The 27,980-nt window shown below is 32.9% G+C and overlaps 1 protein-coding gene across 6 annotated transcripts in view; it reads right to left on the bottom strand.

Moving 5' to 3' along the window:
- The window catches only part of LOC124353639 (sodium-coupled monocarboxylate transporter 1-like), a 29,646-nt gene extending 2,341 nt beyond the window's left edge, over positions 1–27,305 (bottom strand). The window contains exons 1-14 of one of the 6 annotated variants that reach the window (XM_046803571.1): positions 26,895–27,304; positions 21,314–21,449; positions 20,734–20,954; positions 17,527–17,686; positions 16,324–16,389; positions 14,815–14,866; positions 14,580–14,647; positions 12,493–12,647; positions 10,481–10,621; positions 8,582–8,690; positions 7,620–7,729; positions 6,075–6,261; positions 3,158–3,244; positions 1,644–1,792 (exon numbers count right to left, since the gene is read on the bottom strand). In XM_046803571.1, the coding sequence (XP_046659527.1) occupies positions 1,644–1,792; positions 3,158–3,244; positions 6,075–6,261; positions 7,620–7,729; positions 8,582–8,690; positions 10,481–10,621; positions 12,493–12,647; positions 14,580–14,647; positions 14,815–14,866; positions 16,324–16,389; positions 17,527–17,686; positions 20,734–20,921 (1,472 nt within the window). In that variant the 5' untranslated portion in view covers positions 20,922–20,954; positions 21,314–21,449; positions 26,895–27,304. Of the gene's footprint in view, positions 1–1,643; positions 1,793–3,157; positions 3,245–6,074; positions 6,262–7,619; positions 7,730–8,581; positions 8,691–10,480; positions 10,622–12,492; positions 12,648–14,579; positions 14,648–14,814; positions 14,867–16,323; positions 16,390–17,526; positions 17,687–20,733; positions 20,955–21,313; positions 21,450–23,177; positions 23,299–23,690; positions 23,711–24,620; positions 24,817–26,894 lie in introns of those variants that run through there. The other 5 variants (XM_046803570.1, XM_046803572.1, XM_046803573.1 and 2 more) reach the window with 5 other exon arrangements.
- Positions 27,306–27,980: the final 675 nt, after the last annotated feature.

The following is a 27,980-nucleotide window of genomic DNA, read 5'->3' as shown; positions in this document are numbered from 1 at the left end:
ATTTTTTAAGTGACAGATAAAATTGTACAGACTTCAAACTCGTTTTCAAAATCAGTCAAGGTACAATATGGAGTCCCACAGGGATCCATAATCAGCCCAATTCTGTTTGTAGTGTTTGTCAACAACATTGGTTCATCGCTACATATCGGGAAACTTGTAAAGCACACAGACAACTCTCTGTGTCAGTAAAGAATCATCAACTTTTGTTTGAAACAACATACATTTGAAGATTTGAACAGTTAAGTTTTGAGCAAGATGAATATAAAAACAAACTTCATCAATTTTTCTCTGTGCTCTGTGGACCTTGACTGTGGTGGTGCTGTCATGTTGCTGGTTTTAAAGCCTGCAGACTATGGTTTAGATGCCAATTTTGATAACTAAATGTTGCAAAACAATGAAGATTTTCTGGATCATGTTTTCAGTGAGGATCAACATTTCACCTCAGTGGACATGTGCATATCTGGGGTTCAGAAAACCCTTAGGAGAGCAGCGAGACCCCTAAATAGAATTTTTTGTGTGGTATATATAGGCGGAAAGTTTATGGACCTTTCTTTTTTAGAGAAGGAACTGTCACTGATATTTCTTATCTTGATGCTCTGGAACTACGTCTATTTCCTCAATTGGAAGAAGATGAACCACAGAACTTCATTCGGGAGCAAGATTGTGCACTACCTCACTGGCATAACTCAGTATGCGATTGATTGGTTGAATGTCTCTGTATCTGACTGCTGAATTGGCCGCAAGAGGCCTAATGACAGGGCTTATTTTGCATGGCCTCCCGGTTCACTCGACCTGATGCTGTGTGATTTCTACCTTTGGGGATTCATAAAGGATGTGCCTCTGCTACCTGATCTACCCAACTTAAGGAATAAGATTGAAGTAGCTGTTGCAACAATCACTCGAGACACATTGATGAAAGTTTGGGAAGAACTGGGCTATCGACATGATGTGTGCCGTGTAACTTACACTGAATGTGTAGGTATAGCCATTTCAGTTGCTCTTTAATTTCAGATATTAATTACAATTTTAAAATTTTATATTATAAATACAACAATACGTAAAAATTCCAATAATTATTTATAACCACCCTATATAATGTTGACTGACAGTAAAGAACTCTATTGATTTAATTATTTTGTTTACCCACAATTCTCAGGTAGGATTCTCTGAGCAGTTGTAAGAACTTTGGTATAATGGAACAGGACTCTTTATACAAGTTCAAGTGCTACAGATTAGGATTTGATGAGGAATATGGCGTTGGAAGTTTAATTTCCTCAGTTTGTTCATACAGCCAAAATTAAAATCTATGGTTTAGATTCTACATAAAACTGCAGGCTGCCTCAGTTGCCATTGGTTATTGGGCTAGTGAAACATGGCAGTTTCTAAGTAAAAACTAACTTTAGGTTCCAGTTACTTTATTCACCTTGAAATATGTTGTCATAAATCCCAAATTTGTAAAACGGGTCTAAGGATTAAAACACTTTTTTATGTGCTTTGTATAAAAACTTCCATTTTATGTATGATTGCCTTTGAGCTTTACAATTTTGTTACAAAATCCTTTTACTTATTTGAATATTAGGCATTATTGTCAACCCATTCGTACTGACTAAATAATGAATTATCATGTTTCAATTAGTACTTACTTGAAATGTTTGTCATTACTATCTGAGCATTGATCTAAACTGGTTATCTTCCCTGGAAACTGTAGTTTGCCGATCATTATGTAATATTGAGCACTGAATATGATCCAACAAGATGTGATTAAACTTACAATCGCTCCTGCAATGGCTCCCTGCAATCCAATCAAAACCAATTTTAACCAAGTGTAATAAATCTGAAACCAAACTAGTATACTACAGTGTTGCACTATCTTTCCCTGGAAATAATCTTTTAATTATGGCTGTTTTGGTGAAATATATTTTGTCAATGATCTTGTCTAGTGGTTATAGGTTCTCAAGATAACCGAGTCAAATTATGAGCGTAGCTGCTCCTTGGATGCATAGCCTTTGATTGATTTTGTCTTTACAATATCTTGCCTGCTCTGCCTTTGTCATATTTTTACTGGCCCCATGGTATGTTACTAAAAAGTATTGTAACTCTAACCTTGACTGCTAAAATAAGACTATTACTCATTTTATGTTATCCTTTAAACGTTAATCCTTTTTACGGCTGTTTTTACGGTAACATTGTCAAAAATTTCTTTTTGTAGAAACTACTGGAATCTTATTTTTTGATCATTGCCAATAAAAGCAGAAAAACCAAGCCTTGTAGGCTTAGAGCCTCCTCTCTCATACAATATGTTTACCTCATAGTACAATATATTTACCTCATAGTACACAGTCACACCACCTGTTATTCTGATAGGAGTCCAGAATTTGCCATAGGACACACAAAAACATTGCTTCAAGAGTGTTAGGAATTTCATTCTCTTCCGGGAACGTGGCTTATGTATTTGCTTGGCCTCCTTGTCTCAGCACTCCAGATTGAGAACATTAAGGATCTTGAAATAAATTCTTCCTCTCTCCTTTTTTCGGAACGAGAGCTGAAAATGCAGAAACTAAGATCCACTTCCTGCTCATCTTGGTTCCAACACTATTATCAGGATTGAAACCATTAGCCTCAGTTTCAAGTACAAAAAATTTGTAGAATATCACCTATTTCACCATGGCAGAATCTACACCTGTGTGATACAATCTTTCCCATTTGGTACAAGTGCAAACCGAAGTTCGACCTTTTACCTTTTAAACGAGAGTTTACTGTATCCTGTTATTTGCTCTAACACACCTTTCTACTGTTAACTTTCTAAAACTCATGCTGTAATTCACTCCAACTTCGAGCATCATGGCTATCAACATGCTATATTTTTAAATTGCATACTGTGTGCAATTAGGAAAACATTCTTTCTGAATTGAAAATTATAAATTCCTAATTTTCTTTTAGAGAAGCAAATGGAAAACATATGTTTTATTTGTATTATGGAATGTCCTTAAATATCTAATAATATTCTGCAAATGTTTTTTATTAGTGTCAAAACATTGCCGAGATAAACTTGTCAAATCATAGCAAAATTAACAACTAAAACTATAGTTGTGTAAACATTGTTTTTCATTCAACCTTTTAAGGGTGTAATACTGTATTCTCAAGGACTACTTTTTACCTTAGTGTTGACTCGTGGGAAGAATATTCCGAGGGTGAAGAGAGAAATCATAGGTCCGTACTCAACTCCCATGATGGTCACTGAGAGCTGAAAATCATTTCCATTTGTTTTACTTAAGACATAAAACTTTGTTCAATGATCCATACACATTTTCTAAACATTAAACCTATAAGGCTGAAAATAGTGGCATACTCAGAAATCATTTTGGAGGCAAATATTCATTACAAAATAGGAATACTAGGAAAGAAAATAATTTTATAATCGTTAAAAAAATCAAAGTTTGGTCTTTCTTTATGTAATATTCAATATTGAAAGTGGATTATTAGAAGGGATAACTCATTTCATTTCATTTTCATTTATTTATCTCATTTACATATAATACAAACATATGATAATAATATACAGAGAAGGTACCCACATGGGCAAAAGCCTGTGAGTGAGAACCGAGTCCATCTTCACTCGAGTTTGCAATCACAATAATACTAATATATAATGTAAATATTAGAACAAAATTACAATTGTATGATTTAAAGATAACTAAAGATAACTAAATAGTAAACATACTCTGTTTGGATGCATATTAACTAAATTCAAGCAGTGTAAAAAGTAATAATTTAATCAGTTATGATAATGGAACGACATGACAAAGATGCAACAAATTCTAGTATATGAAGTTTTATGGCTATAAGAAGTAAGACAACATACGGGATATGCTTAAAGGAAAAGAATAGAAATATAAAAAGATAAACAGAAACGAATCATTTTATTGTTGTCGATTTCTGGAACCTACACTATATCGAAATTAATGCATTCCTTCACAAGAAAAAAAAAAACTAAGCTACGGACATTTTCCATTGTTCAATATTACAATAATTGAAACGTTTTAAGGACTGGAATCTGTCCTCTTCGTCATCTGCTAAATAAAAAAATATAAGTTTAAGCATGTAAAAAAATAAACAGTTCATCACATGGCATTAAACTCACCAAAGTAAAAATAAACAAATATTGATTCAATGCGAATGTTGAGTTCAATCCCATTTTACCTTCCACTTAATGCAATGTCTGAAATCTGATACTGTCCTGGAATTTGAAGTATGTGTCTTGTCTGAAGAGATCCAAACAATGCACTTAATGAACAATGAGAACTCTTCTTTATTTAAATTACACTTGACTTTGGAGTCAACATAGATGTCTCTGATGTTGAAATGAATCAGTTCATTTTGAGCTTCTTCTTCAACAACTTCTTTTGGATCTTTTCAAATGGAAGCAGACACATTAAACAAAAGAGTTGTACATAAAAAGCAAACATACATATAACTGAACCCAGCTCTATGTTACGAGAAACAAAAATGAAGAATCGTGGTATCCAGATATGTTGAAACACATTATATACACAAAGTGTGATACAGGCAGGGTAAAAATGGCTAGGAAGTCCACATCACCATGGCACAGCACTTTGTTGCTCAATTCATTTCCTGGAACATGGCTTCTGTGCCGGTTTGACCCCTCTAGTCAGCACTTGAGTTTGAGAAAGTTAAAGGTTTTGAAAGACATTCCTACTCAATATTTTGCTACTGCTTGTTCTGTCTGGTGTTAAAACTGTAAGCAGACAAAGAACAGGATGGCAGGGGTTGAGGGAGAAATGACGGTCACTTTTGTCCTATTGTTTACCCCTGTTTCAATGACATCATAGTGGAGGACAAGTCCAAACTATTAGGTTTAACTATTGAAAAAGATCTATCCTGGAATGAGCATATTCAAATATTGAGTAAAAAAACTTGGATCTGGTATTTTTGCAGTGCGTAGGATAAAATGGATAGGGGGCTGGATGCTGCAAAAGTAGCCTACTATGCCCTAATAGAATCCCACATTCGGTATGGTCTAATAGTGGGGTGGCACTTCTAAACAAAACCTTAACAAAATCCTAATACTTCAGAAGAAAGCAGTGAGGGCACTAGCAGACCTTAGTCCATTAGAGAGTTGCAGAAGTGCATATAAATCACTTAAGTTTCTGACAGTTATGTCTTTGTATATACATGCAGTGGTTATGTACACAGACCAAACAGACTTTGCAAGAGGAAGTGATGTACACTACTACAGCACTTGTAGAGCTAAAGATTACATTCTACCAGCACATCACACCACTAAATACAGTAAGAAACCCTCTTACATTGGACGCAACATCTACAACTCACTCCCTCTGGATCTGAAGAATCTTACTGGAAGGCAACTCAAAGACTGGCTGTTGCAGCAACCCTTCTACTCCCTAAATGAATATTTTGACTTAGTAAAGGACTCAAACAAGACTTCGTAAAGCAAGACTCAACTTTATAATGTACAATTTTACTTTTATAATGTATTGCATTTTAAGCTTGATGCCATGTTATTTCTTGAAGAAATTAACAATAAAGAATTCTTTGATTTGATTTCTTTAAATGTAAGATAACACAAGTTCAAAACTCTGTTAAAAAAATGCTCACCTGAGGAGTTGTGTGGTGTAATGCTTTCAGGATATAAAAGTAGATGATAGTGATTTATATGCTGTTCTCAAAACAATGTTTTTAGATGAGTATTTAATAAAGTTATGTGTATACCCCAAAATATTTCTGTACCATCTTTGTATAAGTTTGTTTTGCCAATTAGGGAGCTTTGGTAGCAAAACATAATATGGTTTTCAGATCCAAGCTTCAAAATATTGTGATAGACTAGCACCAATGTATAGTTAAACATACGTAAAAACAGTATGTAATTACAGGATCTCATTTAGAGTGCAGATATCGGCATGCTTGTTAAATAAAAGTACCAAGACTGTCTTATAAATCGAAGCCTACTGACAGCTTATGAATCTTCTTTCTGTTTCTATAAACAACTAGATAGCCTTTAACAATTACATTATAATTAGTTTATATTCAGTTACTTGTAAAATTTGTCCAAGTCTTTCAACCACGAAGACCAGAAGGACAGAAGTAATGCCCAAAATCAAAATTATGGCTTTTATGATTCTAGACTGCTTGGCTTCTGAATGATGCACATTTGGGTAGAAAACTTCCATGAAGTCCTTGTACATTGATCCTCCCACAGAGTTGAGCCAAGAAGATACTGAACTGGAAAGGAAACATTAGTGATCAAACAAAACCGGATTGTGTGATGAGGTTTGAATGGTTAAACCTATAAAATGAGACTCTGCACATTCTTTTTGTTCTACACATAATTTAGCTATGGTGGAAAGGGTTGATTCAGTGTGAATGTTGAGTTAAGCTCCATTTCGCCTTCTTCTTAGTGCAGTATCTGGATTCTGAAGCTGTTACAGACTTGACACCTGAAATCATGTTTGTCTGAAGAGATAAAAAAAATTGGCAACAAAGAAGCTCAAAATGAACTTGTTGCATCGTATCGACACATATAGACCAAAAAATATAGTGTAATCTCTGTATTTTTGTTCTCTTAGTATAAAAGTTGAAAATTTCACTTAGTCCCTTAGTGGTGCTTCCGGAGTGACAGGATATTCTGGATGGGTAAGGTTAGGGGTAGGGGCCACCTCCTGTCAAGATCCATGAGGAAAGGTTTAGGGCATTAATCTCAGTCATGTTTCCTTGGAAGAAGTGGAAGCCAGCTCTGAACCAGCCTCTGCAGTCAAAGCCGGCAAGGGTGTCACACCCTTATGTCTAGGCTAGCAACAGCCCTTATCACTTAGGGCAGTATTGTCTCGCAGTAGACTAGACCTATTGATTTATCCTTTTACTCCAATACCTTGACATCTGCAGTTAGTGATATGCTCTTGGAAATTCATAAGGTTGCCCAGATTTAAGTAACACAGAGTATATTATGTTATAAACAAGAATCATGCAAAACAATGAAAACATGAATTGACAATAAAAAGTGCTAAAATAATATACCTTCATAAAGAGTTCCCTTACTTAAATTGTGTACTTACAGAGCCCCTAATCCAGGAACGTTTGCTGATAAATATTTTAATTTAACTACAATTAGGATAAATCAACCAAGACAGGCTATTCTTGAGTAAATATTGTATATTAATGTGTTAAACAGTTTGTAAGCCATTGCTCCAAAACCATTGCAGTCACTGTTTATTGAACTTCTCTTGTGATGCATAATTATTTTTAGGTCTAAATATTTCAGTTCAATGTTGATTGAAATGAAATCTATTAATTTCAAGATTGTCCAAATTTCATTGTTTTTATGATATTTTTTTGTGTGGGTGAGGTTCACAGACCTTTAGAACGATATGAAACATGACATAAATTTACATTTGAGATTTCCTACTGATTCTTCATTGGCTGTTCTATTTGTCAAAGTGATAAAGTGTATGAAAACAATTGTTAAGAAATGTTTTTATTCACCCTCTTAAGCAAACACATTGAAGGGTTTATATTGGCACTGATTCTTTAAACTCTAAATGAAAACCTAGTACAACAGAAAATTTACACTGTTAAGAACACACCTGAGTGCTGCACTTAGAACTCCCGACAGGAAAAGTCCTGCCAGCCCAGGATAGCTCTTTCCTATCTCTGTCACATACATTAGTACCAGCTGACTGTGGGTTTTGATTACCTACAAGACAACATGACAAACTATTAATACTTGTATCAAAATGCATTAATCAACATATTTCATAATAGGGCTACATTAGCTATTCATAGAGTTTTCTAGAGTCAGTTGTTTTTATATTAAGTGAATGACCTCCCAAATAATACAGCGTCATCAGTTAAACTATTTGCATTCAAAACCACACTAAAAGTTACAGGTAAGAGTAAAATGGAGTTTGAAAGTTTAAAAATAAGCATGATTAATGCATCTGAATTATTGTAAATTGTATACAAAATATCCTGGAAAACGAGAAATATGTATACAAGGTATCCATAATTTTTATGTATGTATTCCTTTAGTACTAGTGTATGATTCAAAAGTGCTTTTATCCTTTCAAATCATCCATATGTTATGTATTTGCTTTAAATAACTTATGATAAAACTTTACTGATAACAATAAAACTTGTAAGAAGGTTAAAATAACCTTCAATATTTAGAACTCCCATGCAATTCAATGATGATCCTAGGAAAAATATGATCCTCAACTTACAATAAGAATTTAATTTTTAGCTTTGCCAAGGAGAAAACTTGATATTTATTCAGTTGATTTACAAGCATCTGAATTTTTTTATTTAATGAGTTATGTTACACAATTTGGAGAAATTACTACGAATTGCAATAATAACAATGAAGCTTGAGACGAAAATCAGTGACTTTTTTAACATTGTGTTGATCATCTATTGCTAAAATCGAATCTATTGTGTACATAATGTATGAACTCATCACTTTCCTTCCCCTCAAGTGGAAGTTTTGGTCCAAAAAAGGTGTTAGTGATTGAAAAGTAATAGTCATAGATTTGAAAATGTGTACACTCACGCCTGCTGCTACAGGATCACATCCATGGTATCTTGCGTACAAGACTAAACCTAGAAATGTAGTCAGGTTCATGATGATGTAGAAACCAACGCCTGTGTAAAATACTGTCCTGGAAAAGGCATGAAGCATTATTGTTTATCTCTTAAACAAGCTGATGCTCTTCATCACTGAGTAGAGTTATTCTTGTATAATAACTCAAGCAAGACCAAGTTTGACTGTTCCTAGAATTGTTTATCTCTTAAACAAGCCGATGCTCTTCATCACTGAGTAGAGTTATTCTGGTATAATAACTCAAGCAAGACCAAGTTTGACTGTTCCTAGAATTGTTTATCTCTTAAACAAGCCGATGCTCTTCATCACTGAGTAGAGTTATTCTTGTATAATAACTCAAGCAAGACCAAGCATGACTGTTCCTAGAATTGTTTATCTCTTAAACAAGCCGATGCTCTTCATCACTGAGTAGAGTTATTCTTGTATAATAACTCAAGCAAGACCAAGTTTGACTGTTCCTAGAATTGTTTATCTCTTAAACAAGCCGATGCTCTTCATCACTGAGTAGAGTTATTCTTGTATAATAACTCAAGCAAGACCAAGTTTGACTGTTCCTAGAATTGTTTATCTCTTAAACAAGCCGATGCTCTTCATCACTGAGTAGAGTTATTCTTGTATAATAACTCAAGCAAGACCAAGCATGGCTGTTTCTAGAATAAGTGACCACTCTTGCAAGCTTTAGTCTATCTACTAAATAGGCAGTTCAGAAGTCACCTTAAGAGCTGAGTGTAGAGAAACAACCTTGAAATATTCCTCCATAAGAACAATGTTAAAACTCATGCACTTATGGACTCTTATATTTCATCATGGCATTGCAGAAGATTGCTCATAATTTTTCTTGTAAAATAGATACATTTTTAGTATTTAATTGATGAAGCACAAAAAGTTAGAGATTTTTTTCTGAATAATCAATAGGACTGTTGAAAAAACTAATAACATGTTTAGATGCACATTAATATTCGAGAATCTGATGATGGTGTATTGAACTCTGAAACTCGAATCATCCTATTTGGGAATAAGTGAGCATCAGTGAACATATTTAACCCTTTATTTATTTATATACCACTTCTGAAGATAATATGAAGGTGTTAAAGTATAATAGTAGTCTACACATATATTATGAGAGCCATAACACAAGGTTTAAGCGTATTACGGTTAAAGGCTTGATGAATATCATAAACTGTAATGAGATATGTCATAGTGTATAACATGAATGTTGTATACATTATTTCTTTTAATACAGTACATACAGTATCTATGTAAAAGTGTGCACTAATTAAATTCTGTCCATAACTGTTAACTCATTTTGAATATTTGAAAGAGCACAATAAATTTTATTTGTTATCACTCTGTTTGGTAATGGCCTACTTTCCAATACAGCAGAGATCTGTGAAAGTCATTGTTTCCCTCACAGCTAAGTCAGCTGGTTTTCGCTTTATCCAAACATTATTTTTGCTATGTAAACAGTAGTGTGATTCTATTATTTGTTTTGACAGTCTTGTGTTCAAACAGCTGATTTTAACACCAACATGAATGATCAAATAGTATTAAGTTTCCTTATGGAAGGATAATTAAGGATAATAACTATGAAATATCCCATCATATTTTTAAAGATTTCATGTGTTGTTTTGTATTGTGATGAAAAGTATCGTTCAATATTCGTCTCGAAAGTTCTATTGTGGGGGTCGACAGCATTTTCCAAGCTTGGTTTCACCTCACGTTCAAATGCAATCTGACCCAATCACTTTTGAGTCTAGTAATGAAATGTGCTATTGATTAAAAATAGTCTTTTATCAACAAATTACCTTTAAGCTGTGCATGGTAACTCTCTCCACATGGTAAACTCACCATCTAGCCTGTCTAAGAGTGGGCACGGACAGGTACCTCTGAATCGCTGCCGGGTTTACTGCCAAGTTGGTAAGGTGCATGAATAGATACCCAAAAAAAGTTGTCCAAAAAGTATTGCGTGCGAAAGGATCTGGGTCCATACTGTAACATTAAAAACTATAAGTGGTAGCTTAAAACTATCAGGATTTTATTAGTAATGGAACTGATAGTGGATTAGTGGATGGAATAAATTGGTGAAATGCAGTAAAATCTCCATATTTTGTCCTTTAATTTAAGGCTTCATACCAAGTTGCTGAAGAACTGAAAGATTTGCTGCAAACAGCTGACCTGATCTGTATGCCTCCACTGGCAATTCTTTGAATTACTTGTCCTATAAAATGAGGGATGACTCTTTGAATTGAAAAACTTGCATACTTTTCAGTTTTTGTTCATAAGGCTTGGGATAAAAGGCTTTTTAACCTCACCCATACTATTTTGGGACACATGTGTCTTTGATGTTTTAAATTTTTTACCTGTAAATTTTGATTGCATTCATTATACTGGGAGTCCCGTAACTCTATGGACAAAGGTATACCTCGGTATTGCTCAAGTCAAGACAAACATATTTCACCTTATGAATATCAGTCCAATGCTTAGTTTTCCATCTGTCTGTATGTTTTTTTATAAAAAAGTTAATATCTTAAAGTCTAATAAATTAAATAAAACCCAATTTGGCTCAATTTTTTTATGATAACAAGGCCAGTTACAGAAAAAATTATCATGAAATTATCTTTACTCTTTTCAAAATGGCGGCCATTAAAACTTTTAAACTTTGAATATCTTAAGAACTGGCAATTTTTCTTAATGATTACAAGCATAAAAGTTCTTAGAGGATTTTATCACAAATCTAATGACACCAAAATTGTTTAAATTTAAATAGCTAATTTAGAGCAGGTTTATCGTGACAAGACATGGCCCACATTGAGGTTCTCATTGAATAGACAATACAAAAACTGAATAAACAGCAGCTTAGGTATTTCACAGTTTCAACTTGAATATATTCCACTATGTAGAACCAAAATTTAGTTATCAAGTCACTTTTATCCTCCTCCCTTCCCCACAGTGCTCATAAAGGTTACAGTATAATATAGAGACGCAGATTAGTGATATATTTGAAAAGACAGAAAGCTGTCTCATAGCATTCTGTGCCAGCTTGAATATTGTTGTAGGTACCTACCATACATGTTAGTTTGAAATAATACGCTTCTTGATGTTTTACATTAGGAGGAGGCATTTTTATTTAAAGTTAAAAACCTTTACGCTGTCAGATCACACAAGCTGATCAATTTTACCATAATTTATTGTAACCTGCTTCTATGAAAGTCCTAAGACAAGACTGTCAAAGGATTCAAGTGACACATGGATTTCTAGCACTAGTAGAATTGGTAGTTGGTACAGAGGCTCTGCATTAGATAGCAGCACCGACCAAGAAAACCACTTATAAGTCTTTTCCACTCAAAATTTATATTTTAACCACTTTATATTTAGTTACTTACCTATATTATATTGTAATTTAGGTACCTTGTGTTCTAGGAGTTTAGAACATATACGCCCCTGTACTACAAAGTTAATTGTTGTGGTTTTGATAGAATTTCGCATTTAATTTAAATTTAAAAATAACTCCAACATATTTTTATTGAATATGAAGAGATTTGTGTTTATTAGACTTGTAAACCATTTGTTAATGCATATGAACACCATCCAGTAAAAATGTTTTGTTATAGAAACTAAAACAGTTAAGGTCATTATTTCAATTTTTTTGACAAAAAAGCTAAGCCCACAACAAAGAAATGGCTTGCTTAAAGCTGTGTGTTTAATAAACAACTAGTATTTAATCCCAAGTGTCAAGGTGCTGTTAAATTTAATATGATCACAAAACAGAACTCAAAGGAGAAAATCTGTTTGGAGCCAAATGTAAAGACATGATTAAAATAAAGTATCAGAAACCAAATAGTACTTCTGTTTTTTCTCACTTGAAAAGCTCCAGCCTGTGACCTTCTTTGTTGATATTCCAGACCTCCCTGATCCCTCCTAGCCTCATACATCCTGTCATCAGCACGAAGATCATTGCCGCAAGAGTGAAGACATTCTGTAAAGTGTCTGTCCACAAGACTGCTTTCAGTCCACCCTGTAAAAAAACATTCTTCCTTTTATTATGCCTTGTAATATAGTTCATAGTTCATATAGCACCATTTTCTTTGAAATTTTGTACCTATATAAGTGAAATTTTCATGTAAATTAATACCATTTTCAACACAGCAGCACTATGGATTATAAGAAACGACCCGTTTGCAATTAATTGAGCTGATGTAGGTTCTTCCAGTTAGATATCCTTTCAAATTCGTTCCCCTTTCCAATTGGTATAATCTTCAGAATAACATAACCACCAATCTCCAGGAAAAAAACCGGTGTTTCAGTTAAATCTGGGCAACCCAATGGATGTCGAAGAGCGGCACATCACTAACCACAAATGTCAATATATTGGGGTGCAAGGGTAGATCGATAGGTTTAGTCCTACTTTGGAGGATGATTGTTGGAGTTGGTGCGACTCCCTAAGTGTTAAGGGCTGGTGCTAGCCTAGACATAAGGGCATGGCACCCACTACCCGCTTTGACTGAAGAGGCTGGTAAAGAGCTGGCTTTCTCTTATTCCAAGGAGACATGACTGAAATTACTGCCCAAAATAAATCTCGACAGGAGACATCCTCTACCTCCAACTTTATCCATACAGAATATCCTGTCGCTCTGCAAGCAGTACAGTAGGTCCTTTTAGAACTAACTGCAATTTCTCAGCTTCTTGTCCTAAGAGAAAAAAGTCACCAGATTCCCTGATGAGGGTATTTTCTAAAGACTTCATCAATTGAAGATTTCACAATAGAAATAAACATCCACTCCATCATAGTCTGAAGGTTCCTTCTTTATTTGAAAGACTCACATTCAAACACCACAATTATAATAACCTTAAATTCAGCATAAAAATAAATTCATAAAAAGTAATTATCATTTGATTTTATTACATAATTCGATATGCAATTTTGTAATTAGCAAACACTTTTTCAGTGCTTGGTAAAGTGCTATTTAAATGTAGGGTATTTTACAAAACACAATGAGATATGAAGAAAAGTCCTACTGATAGATGATCAATAGACTGGGTGGTTTTATATTCTTCCAAGGTTTTGAAATGTTCACAAAACACTCAGCAACATTGACATTCCCGATGTTTGCTAACTGTTCCAACCTCCAAGCAGAACAGAGACCACCTCCACTTAATGTTCCATTTTACAGCAGCTGCCATGGAAGAAGATGATAGAGTAGTCTAAACCTTAGTGATCTTGGCATACGGAAAAACACAATTCTGTTAAGTCAAACTGGTCAAGGAAAAATTGCCTTTCCTAAATTTAGGTTACAAGTTTAGTTATCATGTAATAGGCTGATAAATGTAGATGACACCCGATATTAATGGCAGGTAGTTCATCTGGCGACCTGATTTCTGACAGGGGTAATGATAATTCTTGGATTAAGAGTATTATAGTCCATTAAGAATAATATAAATTTAAAAATATCGAGACTATAGTTATTCACATATGTATATTAAAACATTTTTAGCATTTTGAATGGTTTTACTTATGACTAAAAAACAGGTACTTGTAGTGTAAAACAGAATTTTGGGTGGATTGTTCCCTGTATTTCTCCTACGGTATACCCCTGTCCAGATTGTGTCCAAAACATTTAGTTTTGGATCACATTAAAACCTCTTCCTACGCTATGCACGGAAAAGCAACTAAAAATTAAAAACAAATTATTAGACAACCAGTTAACAGCTAGAAAACTAGTGAGTAATATTTACTCCCCACTATTACATGCTTTAACATTTTTTTACTATAGTAAAACTTTATACTTAAAAGCTTTTATTTAATTCATTTTTTTATATTTAACTACATATTTCATTTCATGTTTTACCTTAATAGTAAACATAGTGCAACATTTGCTTTTTAACTTATCTTTGTTGTAATTCATGCGACTAATTTTTTTAAGTAAGATCCATTTTATTTTATACTTACAAAGGTAGTGTAGAAAATACATATCGTGCTGATTATTGGGGTTACGACATAGACTGGTACACCTGTAACTGATCACAAAACATTGTACTGAGGTTATCAACGTAGAAAGCAAATTTTAAAACTTCACAACTTTTTGAACTTCTCGAGATAACAGGAAATGTATTGTTCAAGGAAGAATTGTTCATGAAATATAAGTTCAATACATCACTCTCAAAAGTTAATTACATTTACATACCTTGACTAAAGGCGAGAGAGGGAACGTATAACACTGCTGGCAAATAGATTATCTGGAACAAATTTATCAAGTTTACTAGCAACATAATACTTGACAGAAACAGCTCTTATTACACTTTCAATACATAAACCAAATGCAATAGGCTGTTTTATTTAAAATTCAAAACAATTATTTTCATACAAAAATATTAAGAATGCGTGTTGGTTAGCTGCTGGCCATAAACGTGAGGCTGCGATTTTAGCACGGAGATGAAGTTTCAAAACTGTCTCAAATCTATAAATATCTCACTTCAGAAACTTGGTTTTTTTGGATGCTAATGAACAGTTTAAACACAATTTTCTGTTAATACTAATGATTTATAAACCATTAGTATTAAAGTAGAGTTTCTTATGGGAAAACGTGTTTGATGTGAAAAATAAGCTAAGGCTGGTTTCCTCTATTAAGGTGTTCAAGAATTCAAGTGACAATCCAAAAGATTCTATTACTCAACAGGAAATGGTTAAAAGAACAAGTACAAGTACATACAGTGTATTAAACAGAGTGGCTGAAAGCTTTCAATAAATACGAACAGTTTGGACTGCTTTAAAGATCAACAGGATAAAATTTTACTTACTTTAAAAACTAAAAACGCAAAAGTTTTACTTTATTTATGTAGAAATTATCTCGGTTATAACCTTTTACAAGTTGGGTGTTGAGAGAGTCTGATTACACATTCAGAAACATTTGTTACATTGTACAATTCACAATTATTGAACAGAAACTAAATATGTGTTGAAACAAAATGTTATAAGCTTAAATATCTTTTAGTAATTTTTTGAGAATGTGTTATGAAATGTATTGCAAAAGGAAACATATTTTATCCACCAATTAGTAAGACGTAACACAAAAATACCTATTACTTACTGTAATTAGATTTTTTGTTTGAGAAACGCTGTACAGTTAAGAGTTCTTAGAATTATCCCTCCAAATAATCAGGAAGTAAGCAAGCCTTTTCTTTTGTATCTGACCTAACTGCTGTACAGGTCCTTGTTTATTAATGATTTATTGTTGTTGTTATTGAGTTAATTTATTAATTATTATTTTAATCACTTATACTGTTGCTAGTATTAATTAAGTTAATGTTGTTGTTATTAAATTGGTTATTGTTGATTGTTGTTATAAGTATTATGTTTGAATACTTGTAACTTAACATTGGTTTTGTTCTCTTCTCTGATGTATCAAGTCATTCTTAATATTGTTGTTATTATTATCGTTATTGAGTTAATTTATTAATTATTATTTTAATCACTTATACTGTTACTAGTATTAATTAAGTTAATGTTGTTGCTAATAAATTGGTTATTGTTGATTGGTGGTTATTATGTTTGAATACTTGTAACTTAACATTGGTTTTGTTCTCTTCTCTGATGTATCACATCATTCTTAATATTTTTAAATGGAGTATTCTTATTGAAAATTAAAAAATACCTAGACAAGATGTAAGAATTAATACAAATTTAGTAAACTTACCAAACAGAATGAATACATTGAAATTCCCAAGATTCTGACTCTGTGATCAAATCGTAACTCCAGATACTAAAAAAATACAATACAAAGCCTTGATATTGTGTGTAACAAATAAAATTTAAACCATTAATCATAAATTGTCCACTAGATGTTTTTTAAAGAGTTACAGTAAAAGCTATTAGTCAGGAAATAAAGTAATTAAATAGTACTTTGAGTTATTTGTGGTACACATTATTAAAATAAATTTCTAACTGGTAACATTTTCATTGCTTGAAAAAACCATTAAATGTGTTATAACTGTTGTGAGTTTTAAATAGTCCTTCCAGCTTAGTTGGAAGAAGTACGTAGATTTTGTGACAACTGAAATGCCTATATTATTAATTTATTATCATGGTATTTATATGTACTCAAAATCTTGAACCATTCCAGATAAAACACATTGTTTATAACAAAAAGTTTAGGGAATGTTATAAGCATTCCAAAACACTTTATCTTTTTTCTCTCGCTTCATAAATAACAGAGTTGTGAAATTTTTAAATACAACAATACAAATGTAAGTAAATAAGTGATTATTACAAAATTTGAATTTAAGATACGAGAAACTATCAGAATTTGTTTTGTTTAGTTTTTGAACTAGAAAACGTTTCTAAGCTTTGTTATATCATTTTTAAAAAGGTTTTCTTGATTTCATTACAAGATTCAGTGTGAAGTAAAGCGTACAATGGTTTGGTTCAGAGGCCAAGGTGAGATAATAATACTATATTGAATGAAGAATCATAAACGTAAATCAGTCAGTGTGCATAAGATTTAATATAATAAATTATTATAATTGGTATTTTGAATTTAATTAATTAATGACCAATTTCAAATAAAATGAAGTGATCATGGATGACAATTTGAATATAGTAACCCATAATAATGTATAAATTTCTTGTGACATGGTGTCTTTACCAGACCACCCCTCTAGAACTGAACTGAAAGCAGTACAGTTTCTTACAGCCCACCCATTGTGATAAGAACACTGTCTTTTGTGATAATATTAGAACTATAAGAAAACACTATCATACTATTTTACAGTACAAATCAGCTGATCCTCTGCAAGTAAACTTATATATTTGACTGCATTTCATGTTTTTCTAATACAAGATTTAAAATCTATCTCCTGCAACAAAGTATATCTAAATCTATATATACAGTGCTGTTTACCTCAAATACAGAATTGAGTTGAAGCTTGTAAAAAACCGGAAGGTAGAAGGTGATACATAGGATGAGCACCCCAAGAACAGAAAAGTTGATGACTGAGTATTGGGTGCCATAGAGGTATATCTCAGTAGGCAGGCCCAACAGAGTGATTCCCGAAATAAAACTGTAAAACATATTACAATTAAGTAATATTAACCCCTTCATTGTTTTTCAAATAATATTATGTTTATTGCTTTAAAGTGTGCTACTAACGTAATACTACTCATTGTTATATTGTTCGATGGGATGAAGCTTCTGAATCAGAATAAGGAGTTAAAAATAAAAGTAGCAAATTTGGGCTTTCAATTGCTTAGCAAAGAAGCGGAAATAAAGAATCTTCTAACTACAAAGCCTGTTTTATTCAAGAAAAGTTACATATGAGAAGAAAACACTTACTTCATTTGATATCACATCTACCTGTGACTAGGATTACAGTCACCATGAGAAATCAGTCTACTGACTCTTCATCTCCAGTGAGTGATACAGTGATACAAACCTCAGCCCTGACGAAACAGACGTCCACATCATAAACACTCGGATCTTTGATCACACCGCACAGTTGCGCAGATTGACACTTCCCGTGTCCTGTAGTACTTCGAAAGAGCCTGTGGTATCTTGCACCCTAACAGAGCCATGCTACTTTTCCAAGAGCCTAAGAGTCAGTCAGACAACCCTCTTCTCGTTTCACAGGAAGAACAATGAGGACGAATGCAGAAACTGTATTCCACGTGTCCTCACAGCATTATCCTCACCACAGTTTCTGCAGAGACATCACCGATAGTGGGAGCAAGCTTTTATTTGTGCTTGGTGATAAATACATCTAAATTTATATCCATTAGAAGTAGTACCGTACTGATTCTATTGTAATCTAATACTGTAGTTGCAACAATTAAAATAGGCTGTTGTATTGTAACACATTCAATTATATTTATTAACAGCAACAAACCATTGTACTTTTTCCAATACATAAATTTGTCAACATAAATTAATATTAGATAAAAATATAAATTAAGACAGACCAGATGTAGAAGGAGAATAGCTGCAGTGGGAAAGCTACTGAAAAACAATACTGTAAACCTTAAAATTTAGCATAAAAAACTAATGGAAAACACGAAGCAAATTGAAACCAACCTTCAAATATACCAACTTAACAACCATATGACAGAATGAATAATTCTTAATCGATGACATACAAAATGAATACAATTAAATAACATAACTGCACATAAATAATAAATATAACTTTTTCTTTATAGGGAGACAAAGTTACATTGTTTCTCTTGTATAGGAGAAAAATTGCTACTTTGCATTTCAGGTGGAGGAAAATACATAACTCATCTTGGTAACCTGACCTAAAATAATTAATGGAATACATCCAATCTGTAACTCATTATGGGCGTAAACTGCAATTTAAATGCATTTACCTTCCTACACATAAAGAAACACAGATGATAGCCACAGGCCTTTCTGTTTTTAATAACTATATAAGGAAAGTAAGTGAACAAGGGAAACTGTGGAATGGTCCCTTACAAAATGCACCATTCCACAGATGCACCATTTTGGATGGTTTCAGTTATTTGTTACTTGAATTTTGAGGGTGGTTTCGGTTAGGATGTATAGATATCAAGTTTTTGTATTCCTTGGGAAGATGTTAAAGTCACTCTTGGATTATAAAAAGATGGAATTTGATACTGTGTCAAACACACTTGGAGTCCAGAACTCGTCATTTTAGCCAATATGAATCTATTTGGTCCAGACTTCACGTAAATCTGTAGGACTCTCTCTGTTACCATTGGTCATTGGCTATTTAAATTAATTATACTTGTTAAAAAACAGTCTTTCATAACTAATAATGATATTACATTTCAGTGTATTCTTCATTAATATTTGGCTTAACAAATATAAACTTGGAATGTTATTATCTGAGTTTGTTAATCATGTAGATAGATATTGGTACAGAATTTGATTGTATTAGATACAAATATAATCAAAGGTGCAGCTTAGGTTATATTCAACGAAAAAGGATGGTAATAATTTCCTTCCTGAAGATCTTGTCTAATCAATTCTAATTCTGATACTTTCTTGACATCTCTTTTTACCTTATAATCCCACTCCATTCAGGGCAAACGAACAGGTTTTTTATGAATGAACACCTTTTTACTCATAAGCAAAACACAAACAAGAACTAATAAGTTGTTGATCAAAAACTTATTTGTCAAAAACTTATTATGTCAACAGCTGGGTCTTGTTGACAAACTGGAAGCGGTCCAAAGGAGATTCCTGAGACTGGTGGGACTGCGGCGAGGACTGCTGTTTAGAGACATTCCTGTTGCTGAGCTGCAGGCCGAGCTTCTTCTCCCAGATCTTCGGACCAGGCGCTGTGTGGCGGATGTCTTGTTGCTGATTCGGCTGATAAGGGGGGAGCTGGACTGCCCGTCGCTGCTTTCGCAAGTGGATTTCCGTATACCAACGGGGACTCGTTCGAGGGAGTTGTTTGGGAGGCGCCAATATTCAAGAAACTATGACTTCCATGGTCCACTTGCAAGGATGATGAGGATTGGCAACCGTCACTGCGGCGGTTTGGATCTCTTCCACGACGGGGTTTCGACCATAAGGAGAGGAGTATTGACAGCCGCACAGCAGGACTCTACATGAAACGTCCTACCGTATCTATTCTTCATTTGTTATTATTTTTTGCATACGTACATATAGTATTTATTGATTGTTATTGTTTTTGTTACTATATATGCATATTTATCGATTGTTATTATTCTTAGTATATTTTTTCAAGTTGTTACATACTTTGCTCGTATTTATATCTGCATGTATTCGGTTGCTGGTATACTTATTATTTGCTTGTTATAGGTTTGATTTGTAAACATTGGTTTGTCTTTTATTTCTTGCATACGTACAGATAGTATTTATTAATTGTTTTTGTTTTTGTTACTATATATACATATTTATCGCTGTTATTATTCTTAGTATACTTTTCAAGTTGTTACATACTGCTTGTATTTATACTGCTTGCATGCTAGTATTCTGTTACTAGTATATTTAAGTATTTGCATGTTATAGATTTGATTTGTAAACATTGGTTTTGCCATTGGAATGAAATAAATAAATAAATAAATAAAAAAAACTTAAGCGAATAATGAACAGAATCCAACCAACCTGGCCACAAGAGACATTGACACTGGGAAGACTCCCATGGTCTTGCCGCCCAGCATGTAGTCTTCAAAGGTGTTCTGTCTGTTGAAGAAGGTGTAGTAGACGCCAACCAAAGTGGACAGAAGTAACATGGCTGACACCACTGTGTAATCCACCCATGTAAATTTCAGATCGCTTTGGTGTAGTTCCATTGTAGATACTTCTTCAATGTATTGAGGTGACACCTGTATAAATTCATTTCTTAGATTAATGATTCTTTGTAAATCTTGAAATCTCACAGTAGTTGTTGAGGTAAACAACCTATCCGCCTATTTTAGGGAGGCAAACACTACTTAACACAAAAAAGTCATTTGTCAAATTGGCTAGGAATGATGTTCTTCTAAGGTTTTAAGAGTGTAAACTACTAAGCAATTTTAAATTGTGATGTAATTTAATGTTACAAAGAGAGATCCACTCATATAACATCAAAGGCAAGAATCACCAACAGTTAGAAAAAACAGAAGTATTAATTTTTGACATTGTCAGCAACAAAACGGAAACAAATAGCAATGAAAAGATTGATAGGAAGGGTGTTCATACTCACAATACTGATTTCTTTTAATTCACCCAACTTCCATTGGTGGTGTGCATGGATGAATTATCTACCCCTTCACAGCTCTGGTGGTCTTCTTGAAAAATTAATATAGTTGCCTCATATAACATTTGTGACCAGAGCCGACCTGTGAGATAAAAACTTATTATGTACTCTTAATCTTAGACTTACATATGCAACCATTTTTAAGACTGAATTTTAAAATATTTTGGCCTTGTTGTGGGAAACATTTTTTATTCAACAGTTGTTAATCACTTAATGGTTTTATTTTTATCCCTAAAATTATGTTTTTGTAGAATTTTTTTACTGGTTTTTTACAAAAACAGGTTTCTACAGTTTAGTTATTTACTTTTCGTACAAAGAGTTATGTTTTGTGTGTAAACACAGTTTCCTGTTTAAAATTAAAGCTTCCTTCACTTTAGCACCTCATTGTTCAAAAAAGAATGACATACTAAAAATTGAGAGTTATAAGTTAAAAATTAAAGGCGTAGTTAATTTTTTGTGAACCCTTATGAAATCAGTTATTAGCTATCATTTTGAGATTATGAAAATACTGTATAATACTATACATACTGGATGTGAATACTGATTTGGATTTATTCTCATTATGTTCTTCTTATGTTTATCTTGGTGGAGTATGAATTAATATAGTAGATTCTATGAATCTTTTATTCTAAAGACTCATTTATGGGAAGGTTTAATGTTTGATTTTTTTGTTTTTACTTAATAGACTACTAAGAAAGCATCTGGACTATCCCATGAAAGTAGCGAATCCTTCCCTAAAGAAATAATATGGCACCGTTACTCAGTATTGATTCTGAAACAAACCTGAATTGTCTTTCTCATACATTTCACTTATTTTTATTCACACATTTGATTATCCCACTTAATCTTTTTGCTAACTGATCAGGGAAAAACATAAGAACTTCTGAAAACTCTAATATTCAGAACAGAAGTGAAGCTGAGCAGGTAAATAAAGGATCTCCTGTTTTACATTTACTCTGGCCTGTCTGATCATCCACTCACATTTTTCCAGTTTGTGTTAATCACTTCTGTGTTCCAGATATAATGTGTACTAAAAATGGGTTTGAACCAAATATCTATTCACATAATACTAGCTAAACAGTTGAAACCTGAACTAAGCAACCAAAATTCACATATGTAAAAAATTCCTAATATACTCCTTAAGTTATACTATAGGAGGCAAGAGCCAATTTGCACAACATAGTTTTTCTTAAAATCAATACAGGCATTTTCCATAAAAAAATGTATTGGCAGCAATGCTAGTTTTGGTGGGGGGGTCAAAATGGGAGAGTAGTAAAAGAGTTAAAAATATAAAACCATAATTTTTTTCTCAAATTAACTTTTTCTGTTTGTATACTTTTAAACTTGACTATCATACACATGAATAACAATCAACTTTCATAAAACTAGAGAAAGAGACATAAAGTCTCAACTTTAAGGGTCTGTATACAGTTATATGGCACTGATTTAACATTCATTTATGTGGCTGACATTGGTTTTAATTGAGTAAAGAAAAATGATCTGAGAAAAAAACATTTCATTTTATAACCTTTTAGATATCTTCTCATTTCATCCTTTACCAAAACTAGCATGGCTGACGATCAAATTATATATTTCAAGAAAACCCGAGTTGGTGCTTTTGCAATGCAAATTAGTTTTTTTCTAGATTATTATAATTTAGTTGTTAAACTTATATTAGTGATATCAAAGCAAAAATATCTGGAGAAGACACTTTTAATCTTCAGCAAATTTAAACCACTTTTAAAATCAATTGTTTTCTGCTGAACACTTACAACTGGATTTATTTTATATTTGACAAATGACTTGATACCTGTTTTGGAGACTATTTATTGATAAATTATACTTTCTTCTAACCCAGGAGATAGATAATAACTGTAAAAATATGTAATCCCCAACTCCATCTGTTTAACGTGTTAACTGGCAGTGCAGAGGCTTAGTACTATGTTCGATGTCACTCAGAATAGACCAGCAGTGAAGTTGTTAAAATTACATTTCTAGCCACTTTGCCAGTTTCGTCAGTAAAGCTAGCATTGGATAGCAATATTCTAGACTTTTACCACTATCACTCCTTTACTTAGATTATTAAGTCTGAGTCTGCACTCTTATAGAGACCTAAACCTATTAAATACTTGTGATTGGCTGCATTGTTTGAGACTGACACAAAACAGTCATATATTCCCTATAGCCAAATCTAATTAGTGTCTATGGCTAATTAGATTTGGATGGATAGCAGAAAATGGACACACTGTTATGTACGCAGACGACACTGTCCTCACGTTTACAGACAGAACACTTAAAATGCTAGAAGAGAAAACAAACTTACAATTCCAGAGAACCAAACAATACTGCTCCACTAACGACCTAGTTTTAAATGAAAGCAAAACAGTGCAGATGACCTTCACCACCAGACGCAATAACACAACCATATCACTACCTGGACTACTTACACAAAACAGCACAAAATACTTAGGCATCATAATTGACTCGAAGCTCTCCTGGAAACCTCACGTAGACCAACTCTGCAAGAAGCTGTGCTCAGGCCTCTATGTCATCCGCAGAATCAAGCAAGTATGCAGCCCGGACTCAGCCAGAGTTGCCTACTTTGCCCTTTTCGAGTCCCACCTTAGCTAAGGCATTGCAACATGGGGAGGAGCATAAAAAAAAAGAAAAAAAACCTTAGTAGACAATTTGGGTAGCTCAGCTTTAGCACTAACAGTTTTCCTCCAATCTATATTCTTGAAAGTAATGAGATAAAATTCAGGAACGTTGCAGTGTTTAGAACATCAAATTAATAATCTCAAAATTTAGATAAACGAAAGTATTTTGTACAGAGAAAAACAACATTCAAGTTTGTATGTGGAAGTGTGTTTTCTCCAGTAGTGCATTTAGAAAAGTCTTTTAATTAAAACTTGTAAAAGATGAGATAAAACATTTTGTTATTTGAGATAACTTATGTGAGAAATGTACTGTCCATTTTAAGGCTTTTAAACCAGGACAAGGAATCCCACATGTTAAACTGTAAAAGGTTGTTCAATTCATAAACTATTGTGTTTATGTGTTCTATTTATGGAATTTTTGTGGTATATACCAAACAAAAAACTAAGTGAGAATTCAAAGTAAAAGCATTGTGTGTTGTTTCCAATGTTTATTTTCCCAGCTCATTATACTAAAACCGAATAAAACATATTAATTTAAAACCAAAAATAAACAACAGATATCAAAAATTGATAATTATAGAGGTTTATTTACTTACAAAATATATACGTAGCACCACCAGCCAGTTAGTAAAGTGGGCAAATAATCCCACACGTTCTTAGAAATGTACAAAAACACCAGATCCCAAAAATACTTTGACAAATGGGAGTATCGAATTAATTTTAGTCTAATTATGTATCCGTCTCTGGCACATTTTCACAGTCCGGAGCTTTTCTCAGACAAAGGATACGAAATGTTAATGTGGGAGTGGCCGACCTTGGCACAGAGCCCAATACTTAGGACCTTCTTATTTATTGCTTGTTTCATCTTATTTTGAATTTATATGCTACTTCCGTTGTTCCAATACTAATTCAGTTACAGAGATTTTGTTGTTTGTTTATTGTCAGTACATTGTACATACATGATCGGACAGTTGTCAGTTACCAAAATATACATGCATGTTAAATTACATAACATGAGTAACCACCTCCATTAAATGATTCAAATTAAACTGGAAACTACCACTTTTTATAAATAATCTTCTAATTAATTATTATTTAGTGTTCATATTTAAATGGTTGCAGATAGACAAATTAAGCGTGGGATGGGTTTCATAAGAAAATATTGTCTACTTTTTAATGATTTAGTGTATCTAAAAAATATAGTTTCTTTTATATTAAATAATTTTCAATTGTCTAGAAAAATGTGAAGTTATGCTAACTGACTTAAGTCAAGCTTTGGATTGCTCTCCATTGTATAAAGTAACAGTTTTAATATTGTGTGCTAGAATAAAATTCACTTTTTGAGTCATTTGTCGAGAACAAATGTGTTTATATAAATAATGGCAAGTCTTGATTTAGAAAGCAGAAATATCTCAAGGTTCAGTCTTGGGGCTTTTTTTATTCATGGTTTAAACTAATGATCTTGTTGTGACACCAACTTCTATTTTGTATATACTTACATATAATAGTATATACAGTTTTTCAATACACACAGGGAGTGTCAAAAGTTATATTTCAACTAAAAATCATTTATTAGCACAGGATACCCCTACTCGCCAGGAGTAATTGAAGATGTAATAAGCAATGAGAATCCAGAGAAAGCTTTAAAATATCATATTAATTTTTTTGGTAGCCACGACCTAGCCATAATCAAGGCCAGTGATGTATGCTCTTACGAGGAAAACAAATCAGAGTATGGCAGACCAAAAACAGACAACTTTCAAAACAAGAAATTCAACTCTGCATTAAAGGAAGCTGAACAATATTGTTTCACTCTGTGAGAGTCTCATACCAAAGTTAATGAAATTACTGAATGGATTGATAATTATGACAAGATTTATGACTTTGATTTAGAGACATCCCTTACTTTTGCTACCGAGGCGGGCAGCGCACTGCTGGCAGATAACATTAAACTTAAACAAAATCTGCAAAGCTTTCAAGAAGTAAACACGGACTTGTTAACAGAACTTGAAAAGAGCAGACACAACATCAGTTCATACCTCGAGATTGAAGATAAATTAAAAAAAAAGACGAGATTATCAAAATATTTACCAATAAGAACAATTTAACCAATATTATCAATTATTTTACACATTGATATTCTTTAAAGCATAGAGTATGTCTAATAGTAACAACACTTCTTATTTCAACCTTTTTGCAACCACTGCTGACCACGTTCACAGAGTAATAAAACATCCAGATAGGAAAATGAAAAGATTTAGCTAAAGTATACTTTTAACTGTAGATTTGAGCAGTTATTTACTATGGAGTGCTTGGTAAGTATTGTAATGCAGGTATTAATGACAAAGTTTATCATCTATCTTTTACTACAAATGTAAATTTTTGTTGTAAGACCCATTTTTGTTGTCTTTTGACAAAATAGTATATTAATATACTGACTATATATGACAATATAGACTATATAGACTGTACTGTATATTGACTTTATGTACATCAATTTTCTCAGAATTAAATTCTCTACATGTTGTGTTCATGAATTTTATGTATATTTTAGCCATTCAATGAAATTATAGCGCCTAAAACGTAAAAATGTGTTTTTGACAGTAAATATTTATTTTTAAAGCAAGTTATTTGCAAACAAAAGAACTTACAGTTCTGGGACCTAGTTTACTCAATTTTTCTGAACAAAATTCATATGAAATGATCAAATGTTTGTCTTAGTTATAATTCTAACGGTTTCAGTTTGGTTTCATTTAATCCTTGGAATGGAAATCTGGGCAACCTCAATCCTTCACAAAGCTAGCCTTATAAACAAATCTCGCTAACAAAGTTATATGATTTTTTTATCTTGTTCATAGGTCTACAATCACCTGTTAAAATGTTTTTCTTTCCTCCTGGATCATCCTGTATATATTTTCTTGATCAGGGAAAGAAAGCATAATAAACAATGGCACAAAAAACACTAAGTCCGAACTAAATTACAACAGCCATAAATATACACTTTTTGATATACTTTCTTGATTGTGGCAACAAGGCAAACTGGCCTTTGGCATCGGAAATATAATTCACCCGAACCAGAAGTTTTCATACACATGCAATGCCTATGAGGTTGCATGCAAAGCTATTATGGTACTAAATAAACAATTATTGATCACAGTGATGAATGTCAACACGTTACTGCAGGACATGTTTAAATCTGAGTTTGACATGACTCTAGTGGCTTTTAGGTATAAAATAATCCAGTTCCTTAGTACTCATGATGCAGAAAGAACCTCAAGTGTTGAAATTCACAAAATTATAAGTTAAATAGTGTTTTAAGTGATCTTGAGACAATGGATGGTAAAAACAAGGTGTAATTTCAGGTTATCTACAGTCACGGCTCAATAACAAAGCAATTATATTAGAAAAGATAGCGTTTTTACTGAAATGTGTTCACCTCAGCTCTTAGCTTGGTGGCAACATTGTTGAAATTACAGAACAACAAAATCATCTTTATTTAACATTCACTTGTACTTTAGAATATTAAGTACTGTAAAAAAAGTGACACAAAAGTTTTGAAAATCATTGTTTAAATACTCAAGTATACAAAAGTATACTTTGGAAGAAAAACTAAAATGCATTTTATCTTTAAAATGGGACATCTTTCATAATTCTATGACCAAAATTAAGGGTGTGAATGTGTTTGCAGACTCATTATGTTAAAGGTTTGGATAAAAGAACGAAAATGGTCTTATTTTTGGTCATAAGAGATATCTAAGTTGATTCCACCAACACAGCGTCCAATTGAGATTAGAATCTTACTGTTGTTAAAAAAATACATTTGTTACCATCCAGATAGCAACAAACACAACCACCAGTTTAACAACCAGTTCAATGTAACTCAGCTACTTTTTTCTGGCTAGTTTGTGTGTAAAGAAGAAAGGTGCCAAAGTGCTCTTGGCTAAGAATGTAGCCAA

The sequence above is a fragment of the Homalodisca vitripennis genome, chromosome 2 (genome assembly GCF_021130785.1).
Source record: "Homalodisca vitripennis isolate AUS2020 chromosome 2, UT_GWSS_2.1, whole genome shotgun sequence".
NCBI classification, from domain to species: Eukaryota; Metazoa; Arthropoda; class Insecta; order Hemiptera; family Cicadellidae; genus Homalodisca; species Homalodisca vitripennis.
Note: the sequence above shows the minus strand (reverse complement) of the source record. Positions and strands in the feature narration are given on the sequence as shown.